At 42.0% G+C, this 24,537-nt stretch overlaps 1 protein-coding gene and 1 pseudogene across 6 annotated transcripts in view; one reads left to right on the plus strand and one right to left on the minus strand.

Annotated features, from left to right (window-relative positions):
* Nucleotides 1-24,537, minus strand: part of Map3k13 (mitogen-activated protein kinase kinase kinase 13) — a 194,283-nt gene that overhangs the window by 50,964 nt on the left and 118,782 nt on the right. For all 6 annotated transcript variants that reach the window (XM_016006265.3, XM_016006269.3, XM_076548541.1 and 3 more), the window contains one exon: nucleotides 5,940-6,496. In XM_016006265.3, the coding sequence (XP_015861751.1) occupies nucleotides 5,940-6,411 (472 nt within the window). In that variant the 5' untranslated portion in view covers nucleotides 6,412-6,496. The remainder of the gene's footprint in view (nucleotides 1-5,939; nucleotides 6,497-24,537) is intronic.
* On the plus strand, nucleotides 15,439-15,935 carry LOC102908264 (RNA-binding protein 3 pseudogene; annotated as a pseudogene).

Here is a 24,537-nt window from a genome sequence, read left to right on the forward strand (position 1 = left end):
TTTGCTTATTTAATTTGATGCCATTTCTTCATATTATTTCCTCAGAGTTAACCCCTAGGTTGGAGTACAAACAGTCTCCCAGCTTTGGGGATAAATGCATTCCAAGCCACTAAACAAAAGGATTTTCCTGGTTGATGCTATTAGCACTGATGTCCAGATATGCTGGTTTTATCATAACTGTGGCAGTAATGAGCAGTATTAATTATTGTTTCATTTTAATTTCTAATTTCCTGTATACCTGTCTTCTAAGTCAGGGACAGAGTGCTTTGTTTAATGTCCACATCTGCTTGTCAGAACTGGGAAAACCTCTGCAGCACATCTGCTCAGGTCTTACAATCCTCACACTCATGACTGCTTCTGTATCCTTCCCCTCCACTGCAGAGGATGCAGTCTGTCTTCTGTGGTTCTCTATCGCTGGTTTTTAAAGACGGCTCTGTGGTAAAGACACTGGCCATCAAGCCTATGGACTTGAGTTTGATCCCTGAGTCCCCGTATGGTAGAAGGAGAGAACCATACGTGGAGTTTATTTTGGCATATGATATGAAGGCTGATTTAAATGAATTTTTACCTGTATAAATATTTAGCGATTTGTTAAATAACGCTTTCTATTCAGGCTGTCTTATGATGCTTACTTATGCTGTAATTACTATATTTTCAGAAGCAATGTCTATTAATTAGTAGTTTTATAAAGTGAGAAATGAACTATTAAACTGCATTTGGCACTCAAATTTCAACTGTTCCCAGTATCATGATAATACAATTCTCCAGGAACGGCAGCTCATGCTTTCACCATGTAGCTCTGGTGACGTCAACCCACAGAGAAAAAGGGTCTGTATGGGCAGCCCGAGAGAGCAGGAGAGCAGGAGACGGGAGCACTTCCGCCCTGCTCCTGGTAACCTTGGACTTGCATTGGTTACTGGAGGCAAAATGGACAGTTGCCAATTTAGTCTCCTTTGTTTAATCTCCAGGTTAACTCTCAGTAATTAGGAAGGGGCCTAACTACTAATACTCACAGGTAACCTATGAGAAGGAAAGGAAAAGGAAAGACCAAGACCGGACAACGTGAAAGGAAAAGTCATAAAGACACATAGAAGCCGGGAGGTGGTGGCGCACGCCTTTAGTCCCAGCTCTCGGGAGGCAGAGACAGGCGAATCTCTGTGAGTTCGAGGCCAGCCTGGTCTGCAGAGTGAGTTCCAGGACAACCAAGGCTACACAGAGAAACCCTGTCTAAAAAAAAGAAAAGAAAAGAAAAAACAAAAAAAAAGAACCAAACCAAAACCAACCAAACAAAAGAGACACATAGAACTGAGCTCCTAGATCACTGCCAAGCAAGGTAGCTAACCTGGCCCCTCCTGCCTGCTGCTTTCGACCTGCTGGGTACTTCCCCAGCGCTGTCTGTCCTTTGTTTAACTGAGATGACGACTATCTGTCCTGCACAGTCAGCATGATCCGCAGACTGAGGAAACCCCTCCAGCTCACCTGCTTGAAGGCAGATGTTTTTGTCAGTGAGCTCGGATATGGCCATGGCAGTACCTGGTTGACACTGGAAACTACTTGGCAATAAAAGGTTTCGGTAACACGTACCACCCTAGGCACCACTACTAAAACACAGCAGCATATGAAAAGGAAGACACAGACGCAAGACCTAAAGAGTCTAGTGGTAAAGCAGGGGTACAGTGTTACCCTCGGGTGGCCTGTGATGCAGGATTAAAGATTAGTGTCCTGATCCTGGAGTGCACAAGACAAGTACAACATTTAATTCTGGCTGGCAAGTCGCTCTTGGGGGCCACAGCAGTGCCAGCCCCCACTAGGATATACTCCAATCCTGACAGACTGGGCCTGCATCTGACTGATTTCCAAAATGAGCCTTTCTGACAGTCACATGAAAACAAGTTAAATGCAAACTTGTAGAACAATGAAAGTCAAACAATGGAAGGACTTCTTTTGGCAGGCATGGATAAAGATTTGTCTGAGTCCAAAGCTCAGTGATGCAAATTAGCCAAGACCAGACAAGCAGAGCCTCCAAGAACCACACTCAGCTGATTATAGAGAGGCAGAGAACAAAGCACTTCTAAAACAGATTAAGGCTAGGCATGGTGATATACATCCATAATCCCAGCACTCTGGAGGCTGAGGCAGAGGGGCTGCTGAGAGCCAGAGGTCAGCCTGGGCTACAAAGCAAGACCCTGTCCCAAAAAACAACATAAAAATTACCCATGAATAAATAAACAAAGGGCTGGGGTGTAGCTCAGAGGTAAAGCATCGTCTGGTGCATGTGGAGCTCTGGATTTGCACCTTAGCAAGACACACACATACACACACACATACACACACACACATACTCCCTGATATGTCTTCTGACCTCCGCATGCTCCACTGATATAGATATATAGGATATAGATATAAGATAAAAGGGTAGATTAATGAACCTACTTTTAAAGAACAACAACTTGTTTAAAATGTTTTACATTTGGTATAGATTTTAGTTTATGTTTAAAATGTTCTACATTGGTATAGATTTTGGTTTATTGATACAAGTTTAAACTTAATTTTGTTATACTGTATATATATTTTTATTCTCATTTGAGGTATTATGTTTATGTAACTCATTTAGATTGGAATGTATAATTAAGAAATACAGATTAATAATTAGACTTTGGGCTGGAGAGATGGCTCAGGGGTTAAGAGCACTGGCTGTTCTTGCAAAGGTCCTGAGTTCAATTCCCAGCAACCATATAGTGGCTCACAACCATCTGTAATGACAACTGGTGCCCTCATCTGGCCTGCAGGGATACATGCAGGCAGAACACTGTATATGTAATAAATAAATCTTTAAAAAATAATAATAATAATTAGACTTCTATGATAGTCAAATTTGTAGCATGTTAGTTAAGTTTTTTAGGTATACATAGATATATTTCAGATAGACAGGTAATCTTCAAACACTTCAAAGACCTACAGAACATGGAATTTAAAATATTTTTAAAAATCTAGACTTTCTGGACAGTGAGACATGTCTGCTCCTGGCAGTACCAGATTTACTTCAGAGAGGAGGATGGGCATCGAAGACACTCTATATGGAGTTTATCTTCTTGGCAAAAATAGCCATTTGGACAAGAAACATTGTCCATTGCCTGGACATGCAGGACCCTAAGAAGGTAACCACTGAACTTTACTTGGCAAAATGGTCCTTCAGGTTTCTGCTTTGCAGAGGAAACTGCCAGACATTCTACAGGACATTAAAAAAAAAAAAAAAAAAAAAAAAAAAAAAAAGACTGAGAGACTCTAGCCCTGTGGGCTGAAGATAAATGCCCCAACTTTACAAGAGAACTTTGGATGACTGTCCAGGCTGCCAGCTGTCTCTGTCTACCCTACTAGACTCCTGAAAGTTGCTTGCATCCTTCTCCCATTTCTCAGGTAGTATTATATCCTTCTGAGGTCTTTGATGTAGTTGAAGACTAGTTATAATTTCCTCAGTTATGATAAAAGATAAGTTAGATATAAAATCTTAAACTCACAAATATAAGATAGATAAGCTACCTTCTTTAATATTGTAACTGTAATTCTTGCTTGATAATTGTTTTGTTATATGTAATTTTACTATGTTAAAGTTAAAACCTTCCTTTTTAAAAAAAAAAAAAGAAAAAGGGGAAGTGCTGTGGATGATTATTTGATAAATAAAACACTGATTGGCCAGTAGCCAGGCAGGAAGTACAAGCAGGACTAACAGAGAGGAGAAAGGAAAGGACAGGAAGGCAGGGAGGAGAGACACCAGGTGCCATCCAGGGAGCATCATGTAGAGGCAACAGGTAAAGCCATGGAACATGTGGCAAAATATAGACTAACAAAACTGGGCTGAGTATACGAGTAAGAGCTAGACAATGGTAGGCCTGAGCTAATGGCTGAGAAGTTTAAATAATATAAGAGTCGGTGTGTTTATTTTATAAGTGGGCTCCAGGACTGGCGAGGCTTGGTGGGAGCTGGAGAGAAACTCTCTAGCTACACTCCACCCTCTAGGTACACACACACATACACTCACACATAACAAACAAATAAAAATGTAATAAAAGTAACAGACCACAATCATTGTAACACAGTTTATAATCACTAAAAGTACAAACAAGTGCCAAGCCAAAGGGATTGCTTAAAAATACCAGCACATTTAAATAATTATATATTTATATAGCCATTAAAAATTATGCTTGCTGAAGGGGTCCGGGGCAGATGTCAGTGCCAGAGCCTTTGTCTAGCATATTCAGGGCACTGCGTTCAATTCCCAGCACTGCCCCAAATCAGAAAACAAAGAAAAGATGCTGAAGAGTTACACGCCAGTTGAGGACTCTAGTACTAAGCGAAATCCCTAGGCCCTCAAGTTTTCCCAGACAGGGTCTTAGTAGGCTGCTTAGTCTAACCTTGAAATCACTATCATAGCCCAGGAAGACTGAATTGTGATGTTCCTGCCTCAGGCTCTCAAGTAGCTGAAATTATTGATATGAGCCTCCAACTTCTATTAGACACACACACACACACACACACACACACACACACACACACACACACGTGTGCACACATGTGCGCCCGCACGCACGCGTGCGCGCACGTGTGCACACACACACACACACCCTTAGAAGCTGAGGGAGGAGTGGGTACCAGCTGCCCAGCTCCTGGTCCCATGGTGTGGATTCTGTGCCCACTGTAGACTTCAAGCTGTGAAGCAGAGACAGCTATTTCCATAGTTTTTGAGACAGTGTCTCATTACATAGTCTAAGCTGACCAAGAACTCACTATGTAGACCAGGCTAGCCTTGAGCTTACGATTCTCCTCCATCAGCCTCGTAAATACAAGGATTAAACATTGCTATGTCCAGTCTGATACAGTCTTAAAATATTAATGATTACTTTTCTAAGATAAGGAAAATAGGTTATTTTCAACGTTGGCAGGAGCCTGAGTCATTTCCTCTTAGAGAGTAAACTACTTACAACCTCAAGAGAATGTTTCTTTTACTTCAAACTGGAATGTAGAAATACATGTTGCATGATGATGGGAATTTAAGACTCAGTATTTTAAAATGAGAAATTATATGCTTCTCAAACTTGGTTAGTCTTCTGTCCTCAAAGTATGAGGCTGCTGTGTGCCCTTACTGCAAGACAAGAATTCCTTTTTATTACAATCTAGGGCGGTCCTGGAGACCTCAGGGATAGCATGGTGCCAGTTTGGTTTGAACTAGTTTAGTGGTTGTCCAACTTGTTTAGACCGGTGTTTTGTTTTGTTTTGTTTTGTTTTGTTTTGTTTTGTTGTTTTTCAGGTGGAAGTCTCATTATGTTGCTTAGGATTGGCTGAACTGAGCTCAAGTAATCCTCCTGCCTCAGTCTCTGAATAAGTAGGACTATCAGCACATTACTATGCCTGATTTTTGCCATCAGATTTTTTGACTCTATAAGTTATCAGTAAAAAACCTAAATGTGGGTTGGGGATTTAGCTCAGTGGCAGAGTGCTTGCCTAGAAAACACAAGCAAGGCCCTGGGTTCGGTCCTCAGCTCCAGAAAAAAAAACAAAAAACAAAAACAAAACTAAACGTACCCACGATGTCAATTATTCATAAGTTATATGTCTATACAACTATATAAAAATATTAGATATCTTCAAAAACCTGTGAAAATAGACAATAAATGGGAGTACTGATGCTTCCTTCTATAACCTCATGTGTGTACTCTACTCTATACACCATTAGGCTGGCTGACGACAAAGTCTATTTTGGCTTCAAGTAAAAAGGAACCCCCAAGTATGACTTTCAGAAAGCCTGTAGGAAACTGAAACAGGGTGGTCACCTGACCTCACTGTCGGTGCACTCCTTAAAGATGACCAGTCACTGTTGGGGGTGGGGGTGGGGCTGTGTTGCCCAAGAAGGGCCTTCCCAGGACACACGTGCCCTCGCTTACCTTGCTGCTGAAGTTTGTAATCGGTGGAATATGCCTTCCCGATGATGTTCCACACGGGCCTGAGGCATCCGAACAGCCCTTCGAGAAACCCACCCCCGCCGCCACTGCCGGACCTGCTGAACTGAATCTTGATGTCTTCAGTTCCGTTCGTGCTCTCTCCATCCACAGCGCTGCTGTTCCCCGGAGACACCGTCATCTCGGATTCATCCTGCTCCCTTAGCTGAAGAACACTGTTCTCAAACTGGCCCCTGGAATCCTCGCTCACACTGGTCAGCACTGCCGTAGAGATGGGGCTGCCCGTGGTCTCCATCGGCTCTGGCTGCACGGCCTTCTCCTGGGGGTCCTCGGGGAGCTTGGGTGCAGGGTGGTTCCCCATGGCGGCAAGCTCATTTCGTCCACGAGAGGCTTTGTTCTCAGGCAAGGGCAGGTGTGGCGAAGAGGAGCAGCTCAGGAGGTCCTGAGGGTTGGCCATTGTGCCATGAGGGTGACCCAGGTCCTGAGACGGCACTCAGAGGACTATGGCGACAGAGGTCTGATGCAAGAGGGGAGCCCAAAACCTGGAGGTAAAAAGAGAACATGAGGCCGTTCTTTCCTTAGAGTCCACTCTGCTCCACTTCTGTACACACAGCCAAAGCACTAACACAGGGCTGGAGAGATGCTCAGATGCACTCACTGGCTGCTCTTTCAGAGGACCTGGGTTTGGTTCCCAGCACACACATGGCAGCTCACAACTGTCCATAACTCTCGTTCCAGGGGATCTGATTACTACTTACTTCTGACTTCAGCGGGCTCCTGCATGCACATGGTACACAGACATACACTCAGGCAAACACACATATACATAAAAATAAATACATATTGTTTAAAAGTCATAGAGACAATGAGGAGGTTGGGCAGGTTTATTACATATAATGGAATACAGTGCAGCAGTGGGAAATAATGTTTTCACTACTGTGAGAAACTGCTTATGACAGATTAATATAAAGAACGGTTAGGACAATGCATTTGACATAGGTTTAAAAAGTATTTAAAGGATACTGAGCACATATTCAAAAAGAAGAGACTGGAAGGACCCATACAAAAAATGAACAGTAGCTCACTGCAGGCGGTTAGAGTGAGAAGAGCCACGCAGTTGTGACTTCACAGTGTCCCAGCATGCTCTATTACCACTACCTTTTCGTTTGGAGACAGGTTATGTGGTCCTCTTGCTTCCATCTCCCTCTATTACCATTTTAATCAGAAAAAAACTGTCCTTATCACCAGGGAGAAGCAGCTTGTTCTGATATATACATACATATAACATATTGGCTATTATATACGACAATCCATCTTTTTCTCTGTTTCAGTGTCTTACACTGGCATCATTTCTCTTCTGCAGCACTCAGTTCATAGACGAAAGTCACAGGTGCACAGCAAGGCAACTCCTGAACTCTATTTTGTCAAGTTACACAATCTAGGGCAACACAACTAAGCCCCAGCTTCGTAATTATTCTTTGCTTCTGATCTACCCACCAGAAACACTGGGAAGGACGGAACCTCTGAAAACAAAGACTCGCTCCAGATTAGTCAGATTGACAAAAATCAATCTCAGATTTGTTGACTGCAGACTAAGACTCTTAAAGCAGGAAACAAATGAAAAAGGGGTAAATGAGATCAGATTAAACCAAAAAGCTTTTGCACGGCAAAAGAAAAAATCTAACATGGTGAAGAGATGACCCACAGAATGGGGGAAAATATTTGTGAACTATACATCTGATAAGGGTTAATATCTAGACTATATAAAGAACTCAATTCATTAGCATTAAAAATAACCTGACTTAAAATGGGCAATAGATAACAGAGTTAGGACAGTCAAGACCTCTGTGAGAAAATGCTTAACATCAAATTATCAGGTTCGTGTAAACCAGAACCACACGGGGACAGCATGTGTGGGCAAGGGCTGGCTTCCATCGGTGGGCTGTGAATTAGTATTGTGATTGTGGGAAACGGTATGGCAGATTTGCGGAACTACCATGTGACCCTGCAATCTGCTACTGTAGAAAGGACATGAAATCAGTCTGTCAAAGAGACAGCTGCATTCTCACATTTATTGCAGCATTGGTCGTAATAAATAGAGACACAGGTATCCATCAGTGGAGGAATGGATTGAGAAATGTGGTATATACACAAATATTGTATATGATGTACATTTTATTCAGCCATAAAAGGATGATACACTATCACTGAGACAATACAGATGTAACCGAAAGACACAGTGTAAGAAAAATAAGCCAATCACATTGTAGCAGGTAAGACAGGCCTGAGCTCCCCGTAAGAAGAGAGAGCTAGCGCCCATGGTGACTCATAAGCTAGTCCATCAGAGTAGCCCTCGAACAAGAGAGAGACGTAATTCATCAGTGGCCTACAAAACAAGCAAAATGAGAGAGCGGTGGAGGAGAGAGAAGAGAGAGAGAGGCACACAGGTGACCTGGCGGGATGAGCAGCACATGACTGCCTTTCCTGTTAGATTCTTCACCAGTTTGGTCCCTGGTGTCCTCAAAGAACCACCAGTCTTGGGCCAGGTGAGATGGCTTAGCCAGCAAAGACTCCTGTCACCAAGCCTGACAGAGGACCGGACTCCGTCTCAGGAGCCACATGATGGAAGGAGGAAACTAAGTTCCCCAAGGTTACCTCTGACCTCCACAGGAGCCCGTGTGTGAACACACACACACACACACACACACACACACACACACACACACACACACACCCTTACATAAATCAACACAATAAAAAAGGATGACTAATCTCAATACCGATGACCTCAGTCTCTATTAGTTACTGACAACAGTCCCATACAACACCACTAATCTAGGCGTGTATGTATCTCTCTCTCTCTTGGGAAGGCCACTTGGAAGTTAATCTCACCTTTTTTTTCTTTTCTTTTATTGAAATAGATTTTTTCATACAATATATTCTGATTACACTTTCCCCTCACTATTCCTCCCAGCTCCTCCCCACCTCCCCTTCCACCCAGACCCATACCGTTTCTGTCTCTAGCTAGAAAACAGTCATCTGAGGAATAATGAGAAAATACAATACAATATAACACAATAGAAAACAATACAGTAAGACAAATAAACAAATTGGAAGATAACAACAAAAAAAAACAAATGATAATCTCACTTCCCCTGATAAATTTCCTTTCCTCACTCCTTCCCCCCAAGTCTTCACTCCTCATCCAATCAACACGAGACGATGTGAATTTAAGAGCCACTGGGGGACTCTGGCTGAGAAGGACAGACAGCAAGAAAAATTATGGGACCCACGAAGGAAAAGGCGCCCCCTCCCCCTGGATCCAGCGGAAGCCTCGGCCGGCAGAGAAGCAAGAGTCCCGCATGGGTACCAACTGTGTAAAACTGGGCTTCCTCCTCGGCCATCAGCCCGAAACTTTCTAGGAATCTCCCCAGGAAGCTGCTGACGGGGATGGGCACCACCAACCCCCGCGCAAACCTAGCCGCTCCTGGTTTCGCCTCTATAGTTCCACTCAAGGCATTCTGGAGCCACTTCAGCTATCCCAGTTAACGAAAGCGAGGAGAGAAAGGTTTCTTAGCAACCTTGTGAACTGTAACTTGAGAGCCCCGAGATGCTATATGAGGTTAATACCAAGGCAATTGATTACTTTTCCTACTCTCCTTCGGGAAGCGCATCCCCACATCTGGATGCGTGCTTTCTCTGAGTGCCTCTTTCACTAACCTATACAAAGACAGGTTCTCCAACCTCTCCAACCCTGCTTCACTTCACTGGCTAGTCTCTTTTCATTGTCAAAGCCACCAATCGTGGTTAGGCCTGACTTAAGGTCCCTAAAAGACTAAGAGAAGTCCCGGGCTGCAGAGGGTGAGCAGGTGGAACTGTCTCTGTTCCTTCAGTGCTGACACGGTGGCCACTAACCAGCCTGCACCCTAGCACCCTCAATAAAGCTCACCAGGGCCAAGAGGGGCTCTATTGCCCTTAACGATGCAACAGCAACTGGTACTATGTGGTGATATTGTGTTCCCCCAAATATTGTGCACCCTAATAAACTTATCTGGGGTCAGAGAACAGAAAAGCCATAGATACAGAGGCCAGAAAATGGTGGCACTCACACCTTTAATCCTAGCATTCCAAAGGCAGAGATCCTTCCAGATCTCTGAGTTCAAAGCCACACTGGAGACAGCCAGGCATGGTGACTCACACCTTTAATCCCAGGAAGTGATGGCAGAAAGCAGAAAGGTATATAAGGCGTGAAAACCAAGAACTAGGCCTGGTTAAGCTTTTAGTCTTTTGAGCAACAGTTCAGCTGAGACCCATTCTGGATGAGGACTGAGAGGCTTCCAGTCTGAGGAAACAGGATCAGCTGAGGAATTGGCAAGGTGAGGAAGCTGTGGCTTGTTCTGCTTCTCTGATCTTCCAGCATTCACCCCAATAACTGGCCCCGGGTTTGTTCTCATTAATAAGACCATTTAAGATTCATGCTACAGTACCAGATGGTCCCAGGCACATGCAGAATCAAAAATCGTACATTTTTTTAAGAGTCGAGAGTAGAGTGCTTGCGACCAGACTGACAGAATCGAGGATATTCTAAGAGACAGTGTCCCTCACTTTGGCTACCAGACTGCTGAAACAATGGCCCCCAAGAAACAATTCTCATGCTGGGAGGAGAAAACAGCTGAAGCCCAGGGCCAGGCAGAGGGGGACACAAGGAGACGAGCAACTTGTTGGAGGACCTTGAGGAGAAACTGGAGCTAAGACAATGATGGGTTAGTTATGGGTCAGTGGACAGGACTACACCCTGACCAGAATTGCTTAGTTGTGTGCAACTCTAACTCTTTACTTAAGCCTATACATCATTTTAGCACCTTGAAGATGGATGTAGAGCAGGAGTGAGAGTCAGTGGACCTCTTTGTCCCTCTTCTTGATGTAGTCACATTGACTGCGTCTGCGTCTGCCCACCCCTCTCCCCGTCTCTCTCCGCCTCTGTCTCTCTGTCTCTCTGACTCTTGACTTTCACTACCAATTTATCCCTGTAATTGGCTTTTTGTGGACAGCTGCGCCTGTCCTGTTAGGGATGACAGACCTTAATAACTCTGCTAACACACTGGAGAGTAGAGAAGGAGAGATGGAGATGTGTCATGGTGGTGCATGCCTATAATCCCAGCACTTGAAGGTAGAAGCAGGAAGATCAGGAGTTCAAGACTAACCTGGGCTAGGTCTCAAAAAAACAGAACTAAAAGTATTCTGGGATGGGGATGGCTCAGCAGGAGAGTGCTTGCCTAGAAAGACTTATGCTGAGACCAGGCTGTGCCCTGCTCTAAGTTACATCACACCATGGACACAGTAGTTCTTCAGGCCATGTCTTGTTCTCAGATACTGACTCCATTTTAAGAGGATGATGCATACCTGGGTAGACACGCAAACCACACCATGTGGCCTGCAGCACCCAGGCAACACAGACTGAAAAGCAACTTATTCCTGGGAGTAGAAAGGGTGCTGTCCTATACATTTATCAGGATGAATTAAGACTGCTATGGCACATGTACATATTAAAACTATAGGGGGGGATCAGGACCTAGAACTTACTGGACACACTAGACCAAGAAAAGGGGGTGATTCCCTCCCTGGACTGCATAAAGTGGTGGATAACTAATACTGTTGCAGCAAGAGCCTCACTGACCTACACTCCAAGCCACATCTGTACTTCAGTGATGTGGAAGGCTGGAACGCTGCAGGTCCAGGTGATGGGGTCAGGTGACAGGCACTGCAGTCTACACTCCAAGCCACATCTGTACTTCACTCTGCAGGAAGGAATCTACACACACTGCTCGTGGGTTCTTTGCTCTGCACTACCCTTCATTCTAGATGGCACCCAAAGACATGTTCAGAAGCAAGTCTTGCTCTGAGAGGCTTGGTGCTCACACTGCTCCATGGAGGAGACTAGAGAGACAGGCACCAACGCCAGAACCTGAGACAACACTGACCCCTGCCTGCCTAAACCGGAAGGCCGCCTGCCTTTGTTTTTCCTGGCTATACAATCTGCTGGCTAAGGAAGGCACGAGGCAGACCTTCAGGACGCTCATCCGGTCTTCTCTGAGCGTTGGCTCTTGAAATAAACTGCAGCTTAGAGATTCAACCCTGGCTTTTCCTGTGTGACAGGCAACAGAGCTCCTTACACAGAGACAAATTATCTCAGGCCATCTTTGGCCCCGGTAATAGCCATTTATTGTCCATCTCTGTGTGTGATCTAACGTCATTGTGACTGATAGGCAAATCCTTTGGAAAGTGTGAACAGACCTCAAAGCCTAGAATGTTGTCAGGTAACATCCAAGGCCTATAGCAGAGATTTCTGCTTCACCGTAACCAACCTAGTAGATGTTTCCACCAATATATTTGAAAAGCGTCTTGATTTATGGTTTTCCTTGTCCTGTTACTAAACAACTTCACGAAATGGTTAGTATGCTGGAACACGGAATTTAGGGTGATACAAGTCTGTTCCTGGACCATGGCCACACATATTTGGCTCCAGAACAAACTCTCTTATCCTCTGAGGCGAGAGCTGTTTCTTCATCCACAGAGGAAAGCATGAACCAGGACAAGGATGGGAGACTATAGGATGGATGAGAAGCTGCAACTGGCTGGGATGTAGTTCATAGTATGTGCACGGAGAAAGATTCAAATGGGCAGACTGGGTTAGAATATAAGGAACTTCGGATTTTAACATGAAGGGGATGAGTGTCTATATTACCCTCTGTTGGAGGATTGTGGATAAAAGTTGACTTTTTAATTATTTTCTCAATCTTTTACTGAGGCCCGGATTTTAAGCCCCTTTAAACTTTCCATCACCTTATATCTGTGAATGAGTAAAAATATCCTATCCTCTGAACTCTCATCCATCCATCCATCCATCCATCCATCCATCCATCCATCCACATACTTATTGAGCTATCACATGCTATGTTGCATATTAAGCATTAATGGATGATACATAGGTTCCTATCCTTAGCTTATAATTTAGAGAGATCAACACATAATGACCGTATGGTGAGATACTCTACACACTCCGTACGGTGGGAGCTCAGGAAGAGGACAGCATCAAGTGCATCTAGAGATGCCATGGAAACAGTTGTTTATCAGGAAAGAAACTCAGCACTATAGGGAGGTCAGCGGAACAAAAGGGACAACCCTTAGAAAAAGCAGGTCACGGTCGGACTATGGTGGACCTTGTGACAAGCTAAACCTTGGGATGTTACCCATAAGGCAAGAGGGGGCCACTAAGGAATTTAAATGTAGGCATGAAATGATCAAGCTTGTAAACTAAAATCACATTACTAGAAGTAGAAGTTGAGCTGAAGGAGAAAGACTGAAGGTCTGGTTAGGAGGCAGAGTTCAGAAAGAGAATGGGGGCCTGAACTAAGCAGACACAATAGCAATGAAGAGAAGTCACTTTAAAAAATGTACTGTCTGTATGTGAATATGTGTGTTAGTGTTTCTACGTGGGTGGGTGAACATATGTGTATATACATGTGTGTGAAAGTCAGAGAACGATCTTCAGAGTCATCCCTCAGGCACAGTCTTCCCTGCTTTTTGAGACAGGGTCTCTTGCAGTCTGGGGATTAGGCTAAATTGCCTGGCCAGCAAGCTCCAGGGATCTGCATGTCTCTGCCTTCCCAGGACTGGGATTAAAAGCATGTGCCACCCTATGCTAATTCCCTGCCGGGTTCCTAAATGCTTAAGGGAAGTTCCTTGTCTGTGTATCCTGCATAATGGGCATTAACAGCTTAGATGCAAGATTGTAAAACATTGGTAGCGAACTTCTGCCCTCTGGGGTTCTCCCATTGTTGTAAACCTGTATTTAAGACCTCCTCCCTCCTTCAATAAACAGCATTCGGCACTAAATAAATAAATAAATAAATAAATAAATAAATAAAAATAAAAAATAAAAAAAAATCACACACACACTAAAAGCATGTGCCATCACCTCTGGCTTTTTATGTGGGTGCTGGGATGGAGCTCCAGTCTTAAAGCTAGTGTGGCAAGCACTTTACTGAATTCACTGCCTCTCCAGCCCCCAATGGTTATTTTGATTGCCCCTTGATTGGGTTGCTGACACTTAGTACATTAGTGATGCGTACTTTGGGGTTTATTGGTTTGAGTATCTCTAGAGAAGATTGACTGGGGAGAAAGACCATTCCTGAACATGGATATTAGTGTCCCATGGGCTGGGGGTTCTGGGCTGGATGAAAAGGGGAAGGAGAAAGCAGGTGAGCATCAGCATCCCCCTTTTCAGCTTCCTGAGATGCCCACATGTGAGCCCCCAGCCTTCCATCACACAGGTACAGCTGGTCCTGCCACTGGACCTTCCCAGCCACAATGGAGTGTGTGTCCTCAATCATGAGACCAAATAAGCCTTTCTTCTTTACATTACCTCTTGTTGGGTTCTAGTGAAAAAAGTCACTAATGTAGCCAAGACAGAGGTAAGAGGCAGAACTGGAACTAGACTTACATGCAAAGAATGTAAGTTAAAAATGAAAGAACCCCACAAATGCTCAACTACGTTCATAGCAGCACTATTTGTAATAGCCAGAACATGGATACAACCTAGATGCCCGTCAACTGAAGAATGGATTAAGAAAATGTGGTACATCTACACAATGGAGTACTACTCAGCAGAGAAAAACAATGACATCATGAGGTTTGCAGGCAAATGGATGGAACTAGAAAAAATCATCCTGAGTGAGGTAACCCAAACCCAGAAGGACAAACATGGTATGTACTCACTCATAAGTGGATTCTAGATATAAAGCAAAGAACAATCAGACTGTAACCCACAGAACCTATATATATATATATATATATATATATATATATATATATATATATATATATATTTCACTATTAGGATAAGAATTTATACTGTATCAAGCTGATAACAGAAAATTAATTAATTAATTAATTTTTTAAAAATGAAAGAACCATGCAGGAACTGTGAGACACTATGAACAGACCAAATCTTTGAATTATAGGCATAGATGGATGAGAAGAATCCAAAGTCAATAGTATGGACCAGATATTCAAAAAACCATAGAAGAAAATCTCCCCAAATTAAGAAAAGATACAGGACTGGAGAGATGGCTCAGCTGTTAAGAGACCTTGTTCTTGCAGAGGACCTGGGTTCCATTCCCAGCACTGACATGGCAGTTCACAACCATCCGTAACTCACATAAACATGTAAATCTTTAAAAAATTAAGTAAAAAATAAAGCACAGGTACTTTTAATCAGGATATGCCCTATGAGAAAAGAAACCATTTTTAATAAAAGTGGGGGGAAAATAAAAAATATACTCATAAAGATACAAAAAGCACACGGAACACCAAATTAATAAGACCAAAAAAAAAAAAAAAAAAAATCTCTGGTCTTCCCCACGCGGCAGCCTCTCTGTTCTCCCGGTTCCTCAGAGCTCGCTGTGTCTCCAGCCTTTGACTTTTAATTTTCCAGGATTTGCATTCTGCCATGTCTTCTGAAGAAGGAAAGCTCTTCGTGGGAGGGCTCAACTTCAACACCGATGAGTAGGCACTCGAAGACCACTTCAGCAGCTTCGGGCCTTTCTCTGAGGTGGTTGTTGTCAAGGACCGGGAGACTCAAAGATCCCAGGGTTTTGGCTTCATCACCTTCACCAACCCAGAGCATGCCTCAGATGCCATGAGAGCCATGAATGGAGTGTCCCTGGATGGGCGCCAGATGCGTGTGGACCATGTAGGCAAGTCTGCCCGGGGAAGCAGAGGGGGTGCCTTTGGGGCCCATGGGCGTGGTCTCAGCTACCCTAGAGGTGGTGGAGACCAGGGCTATGGAGGCGGAAGATACGGCAGTGGACCTGGAGGATATGGATATGGATATGGACGGTCTAGAGACTACAGTGCCAGAAGCCGGGGTGGTTATGACCGCTACTCAGGAGGAAATTACAGACAATTATGACAACTGAAACGGGGCATGCACACGATAATAGATACACAAGGAATAACACTTCTGATCCAGGGTCGTCCTTCCAAATGCTGTATTGATAAAGATTTCTGGAGCTGCGTTGAAACATCTGTTTTAGCACATCAAGTTCTATTTTTGAATTGAGCTCCCAAGGTAGTTTGTTAAAGACCTTTTAGAAAGCTCCATGTGTTCTTTAAACACTTTTTTTTTACCCCTTTTAAAGACAAATTTTAAGACATTGGTTATGGTACCAATATTTTTTCTTTTGTCAAGGTTCAGGATTATTTCTGGCCCAAAAAAGTGGCCAGGCTAATGTTTTTAAAATTAATGTGTATTTAGGGACATATGAAAAAACTTGTATACAATGTTTATCATGGCCAGAAAGTGATTTCTGAATGTACCTATGAGCAATCTGAATCAAGATCATGATTGCTTAGAGATGTTTTTTATTCAAGATTACTGTCCTGATTATATAGAAGAGCTTCTTGAAAATGTTTGTGAATGTCATTTTTTTAATACTGGAAGAAAAGATATTCTGTTGTGTCTGATGTGTTTATGATGTCCTTTATGGAGCTAATTAAAAGATGAAACCTGAACACAAATAAAAAAAAATCTCGATTGCATTAAAGCATCCAGTATTCAATTCAGAACAAAAACAGGGTGCTGAAAAACTGTAAGAGAAAAACCACAAGTCACATATATAAAGGGAAATCCATAATAATAGCAGCTGGTTTATTGATGGAACTTTAAAAGCCAGAAGTGCCTGGAGCAACATACTCCAAGTTCTAAAAGACCATGGATGCTATCCTGGACTACTATACCTACCAAAACTATCTGCCACAGCTGAAGGAGAAAGAAAAACCTTCCATGATATAAACAGTCTCAAAGAATTCAGGGTTGGGGATTTAGCTCAGTGGTAGAGCGCTTGCCTAGCAAGCACAAGGCCCTGGGTTCGATCCTCAGTGAGTTCAAGGCCAGTCTGGTCTACAAAGCGAGTTCCAGGAAAGGCGCAAAACTATACAGAGAAACCCTGTCTTGAAAAAGAAAAAAAAAAAAGAATTCATATCCATCACACCAGCCCTAAAGAGACTACCAGAAGCAACACTTCAGACTCAAGAAAGGAATAAATCTAGCCTAGAGGCCACAGAAAGAAAATAAATGAAACTGAAACACAAAATAAGTCCAAGAACACGAACAAGGAAAGAAAAGACAATAATCAACATACATCTTCCAAGAATAAACTAAAAAATAAATTATTTTTTAAAACTAAAAAAAAAAAAATTGGCCTCAACTCCTCAATCAAAAGGCATTAGAATTAAATGACATCATACATCAAATGAACCTAACAGACAGCTACAGAATATTCTACCAAACATGAAGGAATATACATTCTACTCAACAGCTCATGGAAGCTTTAACACAGACCACATCTTGAGATACAAAACAAAATTTTAGAAATTTATAAAAAGAGAAACAACTCCCATACTGACAACGGTTATAAAGCTTAAGATCAACAGCACACAGATCTCCAGTAAATATGCAAACTCACGGAGATTAAACAACTCATCATTGAATGAGGATGGGTCAAAGAAGAAGAAAGAAAATGGAAAATTCCTGGAATTAAATGAAGATGAAAACAACCCAGCAGCACCTCTGCGTCACCCCGAAAGCAGTCCCAGGAGGGAAACCCACAGCTCTGCTGTCTCCATCAAAAATCAGGACGAGCACAAATAAGTGACTTGATGATGTGACTCCAAAATTCGGAGAAACAAGAACAAACCGGAATTCAGTAGATGGGAAGATGCAATAGAAGACCCAAACCCGAGTCCTTGTAACTACAACCAACGCACATTCGACAAAGGACAAAACACACACTGGAGAAGAAACAGCATCTTCAACACATGGTACTGGGAAAACTCATTATCTACACACAAAGGATGGAATCACACCTATATGGATCACCTGTTACAGACATCAACTGTATGATGGTTGTGCCCATAACACGGAGGCGTAGAGAAGGACGTTCTGAAGAGGACTCCACTCACTCAGGAGTCAAGGCCAACAATTAAAAACGGAACCACATCAAACCAAACAGCCTGTATAGCAAACTAACAAAGCAACCGAGTGGAGAGGACACCTACAGAGAGGGTGAGAATCTTTGCCATCTTTGCAAAGGTACCTAAGAATATCTTTTAAAGCGTCTGCATCCTTAGCAATTAATTAGGGAAATGCAAATTAAAACTGCTTTGAAATTTCCTCTCACCCCAGTCAGATTGGCTAAGACCAAGAAAACAACCGACAAAAATGCTGGCAAGAACTTGGGAAAGGGAACCTGCACCCACCATTGGGATTGTAAACTAGTGCAGCCACTCTGGAAGTCAGTGTGGAAAATTCCCAAAGGGCCAGAAGCAGACTTACCACACAACCCAGCTACGCCATGTGCCATGGTCATTGCTGCTCTGTTCTCATAGCCAGGAAACAGACACAACCTAAATGCCCTTGAACTGATGAACGGATAATGAGAATGTGGTACATACACACAATGGAATTCTGTTTGACTGTAAAGAAAAATGGAGTCATGAGCTTTGCTGGTAAGTGGATGAAACTAGAGCACATTATACTGAATGAGGAACCCAGACCCCAAAGCCAAAGGGGCAAGTGGCCTCTTATGTAGGGGTTCTCACTCTGAATCCCTAGAGGCGAGTTTATAACCTGAAGTTACCAGGAAAGTAAAAAAAGACCACGGTGCTGACTGTACAGGAAGAAGGGTGTGGACTGTACAGGAAGAAGGGTGTGGACTGTACAGGAAGAAGGGTGTGGACTGTACAGGAAGAAGAAATGGGGGCCAATGCTGAGGAGGGAGTGGGTAAAGAACACCGAGGATAACTGTAAAAGCCATAGGAAAACATTACTTTATGTTTACTTAAAAATATATGTATATGTTGCACCAGTCAATGGTGACACACACCTTTAATTCCAGTACTTGAGAGGCAGATGTGGTGATATTTTATTTGTACTGAAATGTTATTTTAATTTTATGTTAATAAATAAAGTTGCCCTGGGGTCAGAGCTATTAGAGCCATAGTAAGAGCGTGGTGGTTAGAAGAGCTAGGTAGATTTCTGTGTGTTCAGGGATACAGCCAGTATTGGAGACATACGCCTTTAAGACCTGGAGGGCGGTACTTACAGGCAGTGATGAGGCAGTCATGTGGTTGGGTTTACAACCAATGAGAAGGCAGAACAGAAAGAATATTTAAACAGGGACACAGGAAGTACCTCCCTCTCTCTCGGGGAAGCTAGGAGCACTGCAGGAGGTAAGATTTTATCTCTGAGCTCTGACCTCTCGGCTTTTCTCTTTTACCTTGGCTCTGTGTTTCTTATTTTAATAATACGATTGGTTACATCTACATCTGGCGCCCAACGTGACAAGAATCCATTAAAAACTGCTTGGGGCCGGCTCCCTAGCCGGAGCAGCCGGCTCCCTAGCCCCAGCCCAGGTCTGCTTGGGCTCAGGCCGGACTGTGAGCTGCTTGCTTAAAGCCAGTGCTACAAACAGCTCAGGCCTGCCCTGCTAAACAGGGCCCCTGGCTGTAAAGCCAAGCCTTGACTCGGCTCAGAGGGAACAAGTGGCTGGCTTTAAGCTTTAGCCGGCTACCCCTTCACTTTCACTTTCACTTTCGCTTTCGCTTTCGCTTTCGCTTTCTCTCTTGCTTTCTCTCTTGCTTTCTCTCTGTCTCTCTGTTTCTCTCTCTCTCTCTCTCTCTCTCTCTCTCTCTCTCTCTGGGGATTTACACCTAGGACTCTAGGTGGCTGTTTTGAAATTCGCTCGGATTTCTACTGTTCTACGCAGATTTGGTAAGTCATAAAGGAAACTATTTAAAAGACAAATTTTTTCCACATTTAAAAAAAAAATGGGTTTCCTGTGTACATTGGAAGAAAATTGGGTTTTGTTTGAAATTTTAGGCAGTCTGACAATGGAACAACTATATGAAAAGATTAGTATTATGGGAATTATGCAGTTAATCACCATGCTTATTCTCATTTTACTATTTAAAAAGATAGTCGATTTAAGTGCCAGGATAACAGCTTTAGAAAAACCTGTTAATTTTAACAGTGAAGTTGGTTCAAGTTTGGATCATAAGGTTACAGAAAGAAAGCCTGTTTTCACACAATCATCCTTAATTTATCCTGTAACCGTACAGCAGATGCCTGATCAAATGGCTACACAAAATATCTGGGCTCCAATTGAACTGATGGATTTTAAAAGGTTTAAGGAGGCAATAGTATCTTATGGCATGCATTCCCCATATGTAAAGCAAATGTTAAACTCTTGGTCAACATATAATAGGATTATACCACAGGACTGGCGGGACCTTGCACAAGCTGTTCTGGAACCCAGCCAGAGAATTCAATTTCTGACTTGGTTTAAGGAGGAAGCTAGAAACGTAGAAACACAATGGAGGGATAAAGGAATACAAGTTTGTCAGGATCAGCTTATTGGAGAAGGCCAATATGCTTCAATACAAACACAATGTTTATATGATGTTCAAACCGTAATTTTATGTCGAATGGCAGCCTTGAATGCATGGGACAGAGTTGATGAACCAGGAAAAAAACATGAGTCATTCACAAAGGTTATGCAAGGCCCTAAAGAATCTTTCACAGATTTTTTAGAAAGACTGGCTTCAGCAGTAAACAGAATGGTCTCAGGATCAGAAGCTAGTAAGGCAATAATTGAAGCTTTGGCATTTGAGAATGCGAATGCAGCATGCAAAAGAATAATCAGGCCGTTAAGGGCAAGATCTGCACCTTTGGAAGATTGGATTAGAGAAACAATTAATGTTGAGGTTGGTGAGCATGATACGTGGGTAGGAGAAGTAATTTCAAAAGGTTTGAGGAGCGTTAGATGTTTTGGGTGTGGAAAGCAAGGACATTTTAAAAGGGACTGTAAACAGGTCAATCCTAGAAGCAATGTTTCTTCAAGGAACAATGGCAACAGAATGCCCCTTCCTTCTGGAGTATGCAGAAGGTGTGGTAAGGGAAAACACTGGACCAACGAATGTAGATCAACAAAGGACAGACAGGGTAATCCTTTGCCTCAGTTTTCGGGAAACTCCCGGAGGGGCCTCATGCAGGCCCCCATAGCAAAACCAGTTCAAACCTTTCCTGCAGCTGTAGAGGAAATCCCTGCTCTGAGCGATTAAATAACCAAATGACTATTGGAATAAATCAGGCTGGTCAGGATGATGAAAAAGAGAGAATAGAAAATTCAGGAGAAAACATAAAGAAAATTTTTTGGCAAACTTCTATTAATGAACAGAGACCAAAATTAACGATAAAAATAAATGGTGTTTTGTTGTCTGGTCTGGTAGACACAGGTGCGGACATTACCATAATTGCACCAGAATTTTGGCATCCAGCTTGGCCTCTTCAGGAGGTAAACGTTCAACTGTTAGGAATTGGGACATTATCTGGAGTGAAACAGAGTGCAAGATGGCTGGAATGTATAGGTCCAGAAGGACAGAGAGGAAAATTAAAACCATATGTCGCTAACATAGCTATGAACCTGTGGGGTCGAGACTTGTTGCAACAATGGAATACTCAGATTAAAATCCCTCCAATCTCAGAAACAAATCATAAACTAGCACATGTTTCTGAGAGAAATATTAGAAGGCATTATTTTGAGTGGTCACCAGCCATCCATATTATACAAGAACAGGGCACAACAACTGATAATCTTCCAAAAATACCAACAGCTCTACCTTTAAAATGGTTAACAGACAAGCCTGTATGGGTTCAGCAATGGCCTTTAACAACAGAGAAACTCCAGGCTTTAGAAGAGCTGGTAGAAGAACAGTTAAATGCTCAGCATATTGAACAGTCAACCAGCCCTTGGAATTCTCCTGTATTTGTTATTAAAAAGAAATCTGGTAAATGGAGAATGGTAACAGACCTTAGAGCAATTAACAAAGTAATTCAGCCGATGGGCTCTCTACAATCTGGAATTCCTTTGCCTACTCTGTTACCAAAAGGATGGCCTCTCATAGTTATTGATTTAAAAGACTGTTTCTTTTCAATACCCTTACAAGAAAAAGACAGAGAAAGATTTGCTTTCACAGTGCCTACTTATAATAATTCTCAACCGGTTAAAAGATTTCAATGGAGGGTCCTCCCACAGGGAATGTTAAATAGCCCAACTCTGTGTCAATATTTTGTACAACAGCCATTGGAAGTGATACGTAAAAAATTTCCTAAATCTATAATTTATCATTATATGGATGATATTTTACTAGCTGACTCAAATACAGATACTTTAGAAAGAATGTTTGAAGAAGTAAAGAAAATTTTGCCTTGCTGGGGATTACAAATTGCTCCTGAAAAAATACAAAGAGGAGATTCTATTAATTATTTAGGATATAAAATAGAGCTACAAAAAATTAGACCCCAAAAGGTGCAAATTAGGAGAGATAGACTACAGACTCTTAATGACTTTCAAAGATTATTTGGAGACATTTCTCATCTACGAACTATTGTTGGGGTAAAAAATGATGAACTGACTAATTTGTTCAAAACCTTAGAAGGTGACAAGGACTTAAATAGTCCAAGAGAATTATCACCTGAAGCTGAGAAAGAATTGGCCTTGGTAGAAAAGAAAGTACATGAAGGGCACGTGGATCGTATTGATCCAAAGCTGGATTGCATTTTGGTTATTTTACCTTCTAGGCATTCCCCTACTGGAATATTAATGCAGAGGGAAGATATTATATTGGAATGGATATTTTTACCAAATAAACCAAATAAAAAATTAAAAACTTATGGGGAAAAAATCTCTGACTTGATTTGGAAAGGAAAATTGAGACTTCGTCAATTAGCAGGAATAGACCCAGCAGAAATTGTCGTACCTTTAACTAAGGAGGACATTGAAAAATTATGGACAGAAAGTGAACCTTGGCAAAGAGCTTGCAGTAATTTTTTGGGAGAAATTAACAGCAAATATCCCAAAAGCAACAGAATTGATTTTATAAAGAGAGCTGATTGGATCTTGCCTCGAATTGTACGGCAAAAACCCATATCTGGAGTTCGTACATTTTATACAGATGCCAACAAACAAGGAAAGGCAGGTTACAAATCAGAAAATTTAAGTAAAGTGGTACAAAGTCCTTATAATTCAGTGCAAAAATCAGAATTGTATGCTATTCTGTTGGTATTAATGGATTTTTCAGAACCTCTCAACATAGTAACTGACTCTCAGTATGCTGAAAGAGTGGTATTACATATTGAGACTGCAGAATTTATCCCTGATGCTTCAGAATTAACTTCACTATTTATTCAATTACAAGATACAATCAGGAAAAGGAGTCATCCTTTATATATAACTCACATCCGATCTCATACTGGTCTGCCAGGCCCTCTAGCACAAGGCAATGATGAGATTGATAAATTATTGATAGGAAATGTGCTGGAGGCCTCAGAATTTCATAAAAAACATCATGTCAATAGTAAAGGTTTAAAAAAGGATTTTCCCATAACCTGGCAACAAGCCAAAGAAATAGTAAAGAAATGTCCTACTTGTTCCTTCTATAATCAAACACCATTACCAGCAGGATGTAACCCAAAGGGTACTCAGAGGAATGAAATCTGGCAGATGGACGTGTTTCACTTTGCAGAATTTGGAAAACTGAAATATGTACACCACACTATCGATACTTATTCAGGATTTCAATGGGCAACTGCTTTGAGTTCTGAAAAAGCTGATTCTGTAATCACTCATTTGCTAGAAGTTATGGCCATTATGGGTATACCTGCACAAATCAAAACTGACAATGCTCCATCATATGTCTCTGTTAAAATGAAACAGTTTTTTGCTTATTACAATATAAAGCATATTACAGGTATACCACATAATCCTACAGGTCAAGCAGTTATAGAAAGGTCAAACAGAACTCTAAAGGATATGCTAAATAAACAGAAAGGAGTAACAAAAACCCCCAGAAATAGACTGCATAATGCTCTATTAACTTTGAATTTTCTGAATGCCAATGAGAAAGGAACAACAGCTGCAGAGAGACATTGGGTAATAGAAAAAACTACAGAATTAAATCAGCCTATATACTTTAAGGATGTGCTGACCTCAGAATGGAAGCCAGGGTATGTATTACGTTGGGGACGAGGTTTTGCTTTTGTTTCTATAGGAGAAGATAAGCTGTGGGTACCATCAAAATTGATAAAGGTTCGATTTGAACAAGAGAAACCTCTTAATTAGAGGAGGTGATAGTTCATCAACCAGCATGAACATCCAATTTAAACTAACTTGTACCTGTAACACATGTCTTTTCATTTAATCAGATAATAACTTGCCAAAAAGGAACATCCCCAAAATTAGTCTTGGGGGAAGGTTTTTGTTTTTGTCTTTTAGGAGAATGAAGGTTAAGGAATCTGAAGGACACAAGACAAATGAGACAACTGAAGAAAAGGGACAAATCATCTATCCCAGGAAACAGAGTATATGGGAGTATATGGCATATGGGTATATATTATCTAAAAAATTTTATGTCTTCTTAAATGTTTGTTTCTGCTTTTCTCTAAAGATTTAACACTATTGGT

The sequence above is a fragment of the Peromyscus maniculatus genome, chromosome 12 (genome assembly GCF_049852395.1).
Source record: "Peromyscus maniculatus bairdii isolate BWxNUB_F1_BW_parent chromosome 12, HU_Pman_BW_mat_3.1, whole genome shotgun sequence".
Classification (NCBI taxonomy): Eukaryota; Metazoa; Chordata; class Mammalia; order Rodentia; family Cricetidae; genus Peromyscus; species Peromyscus maniculatus.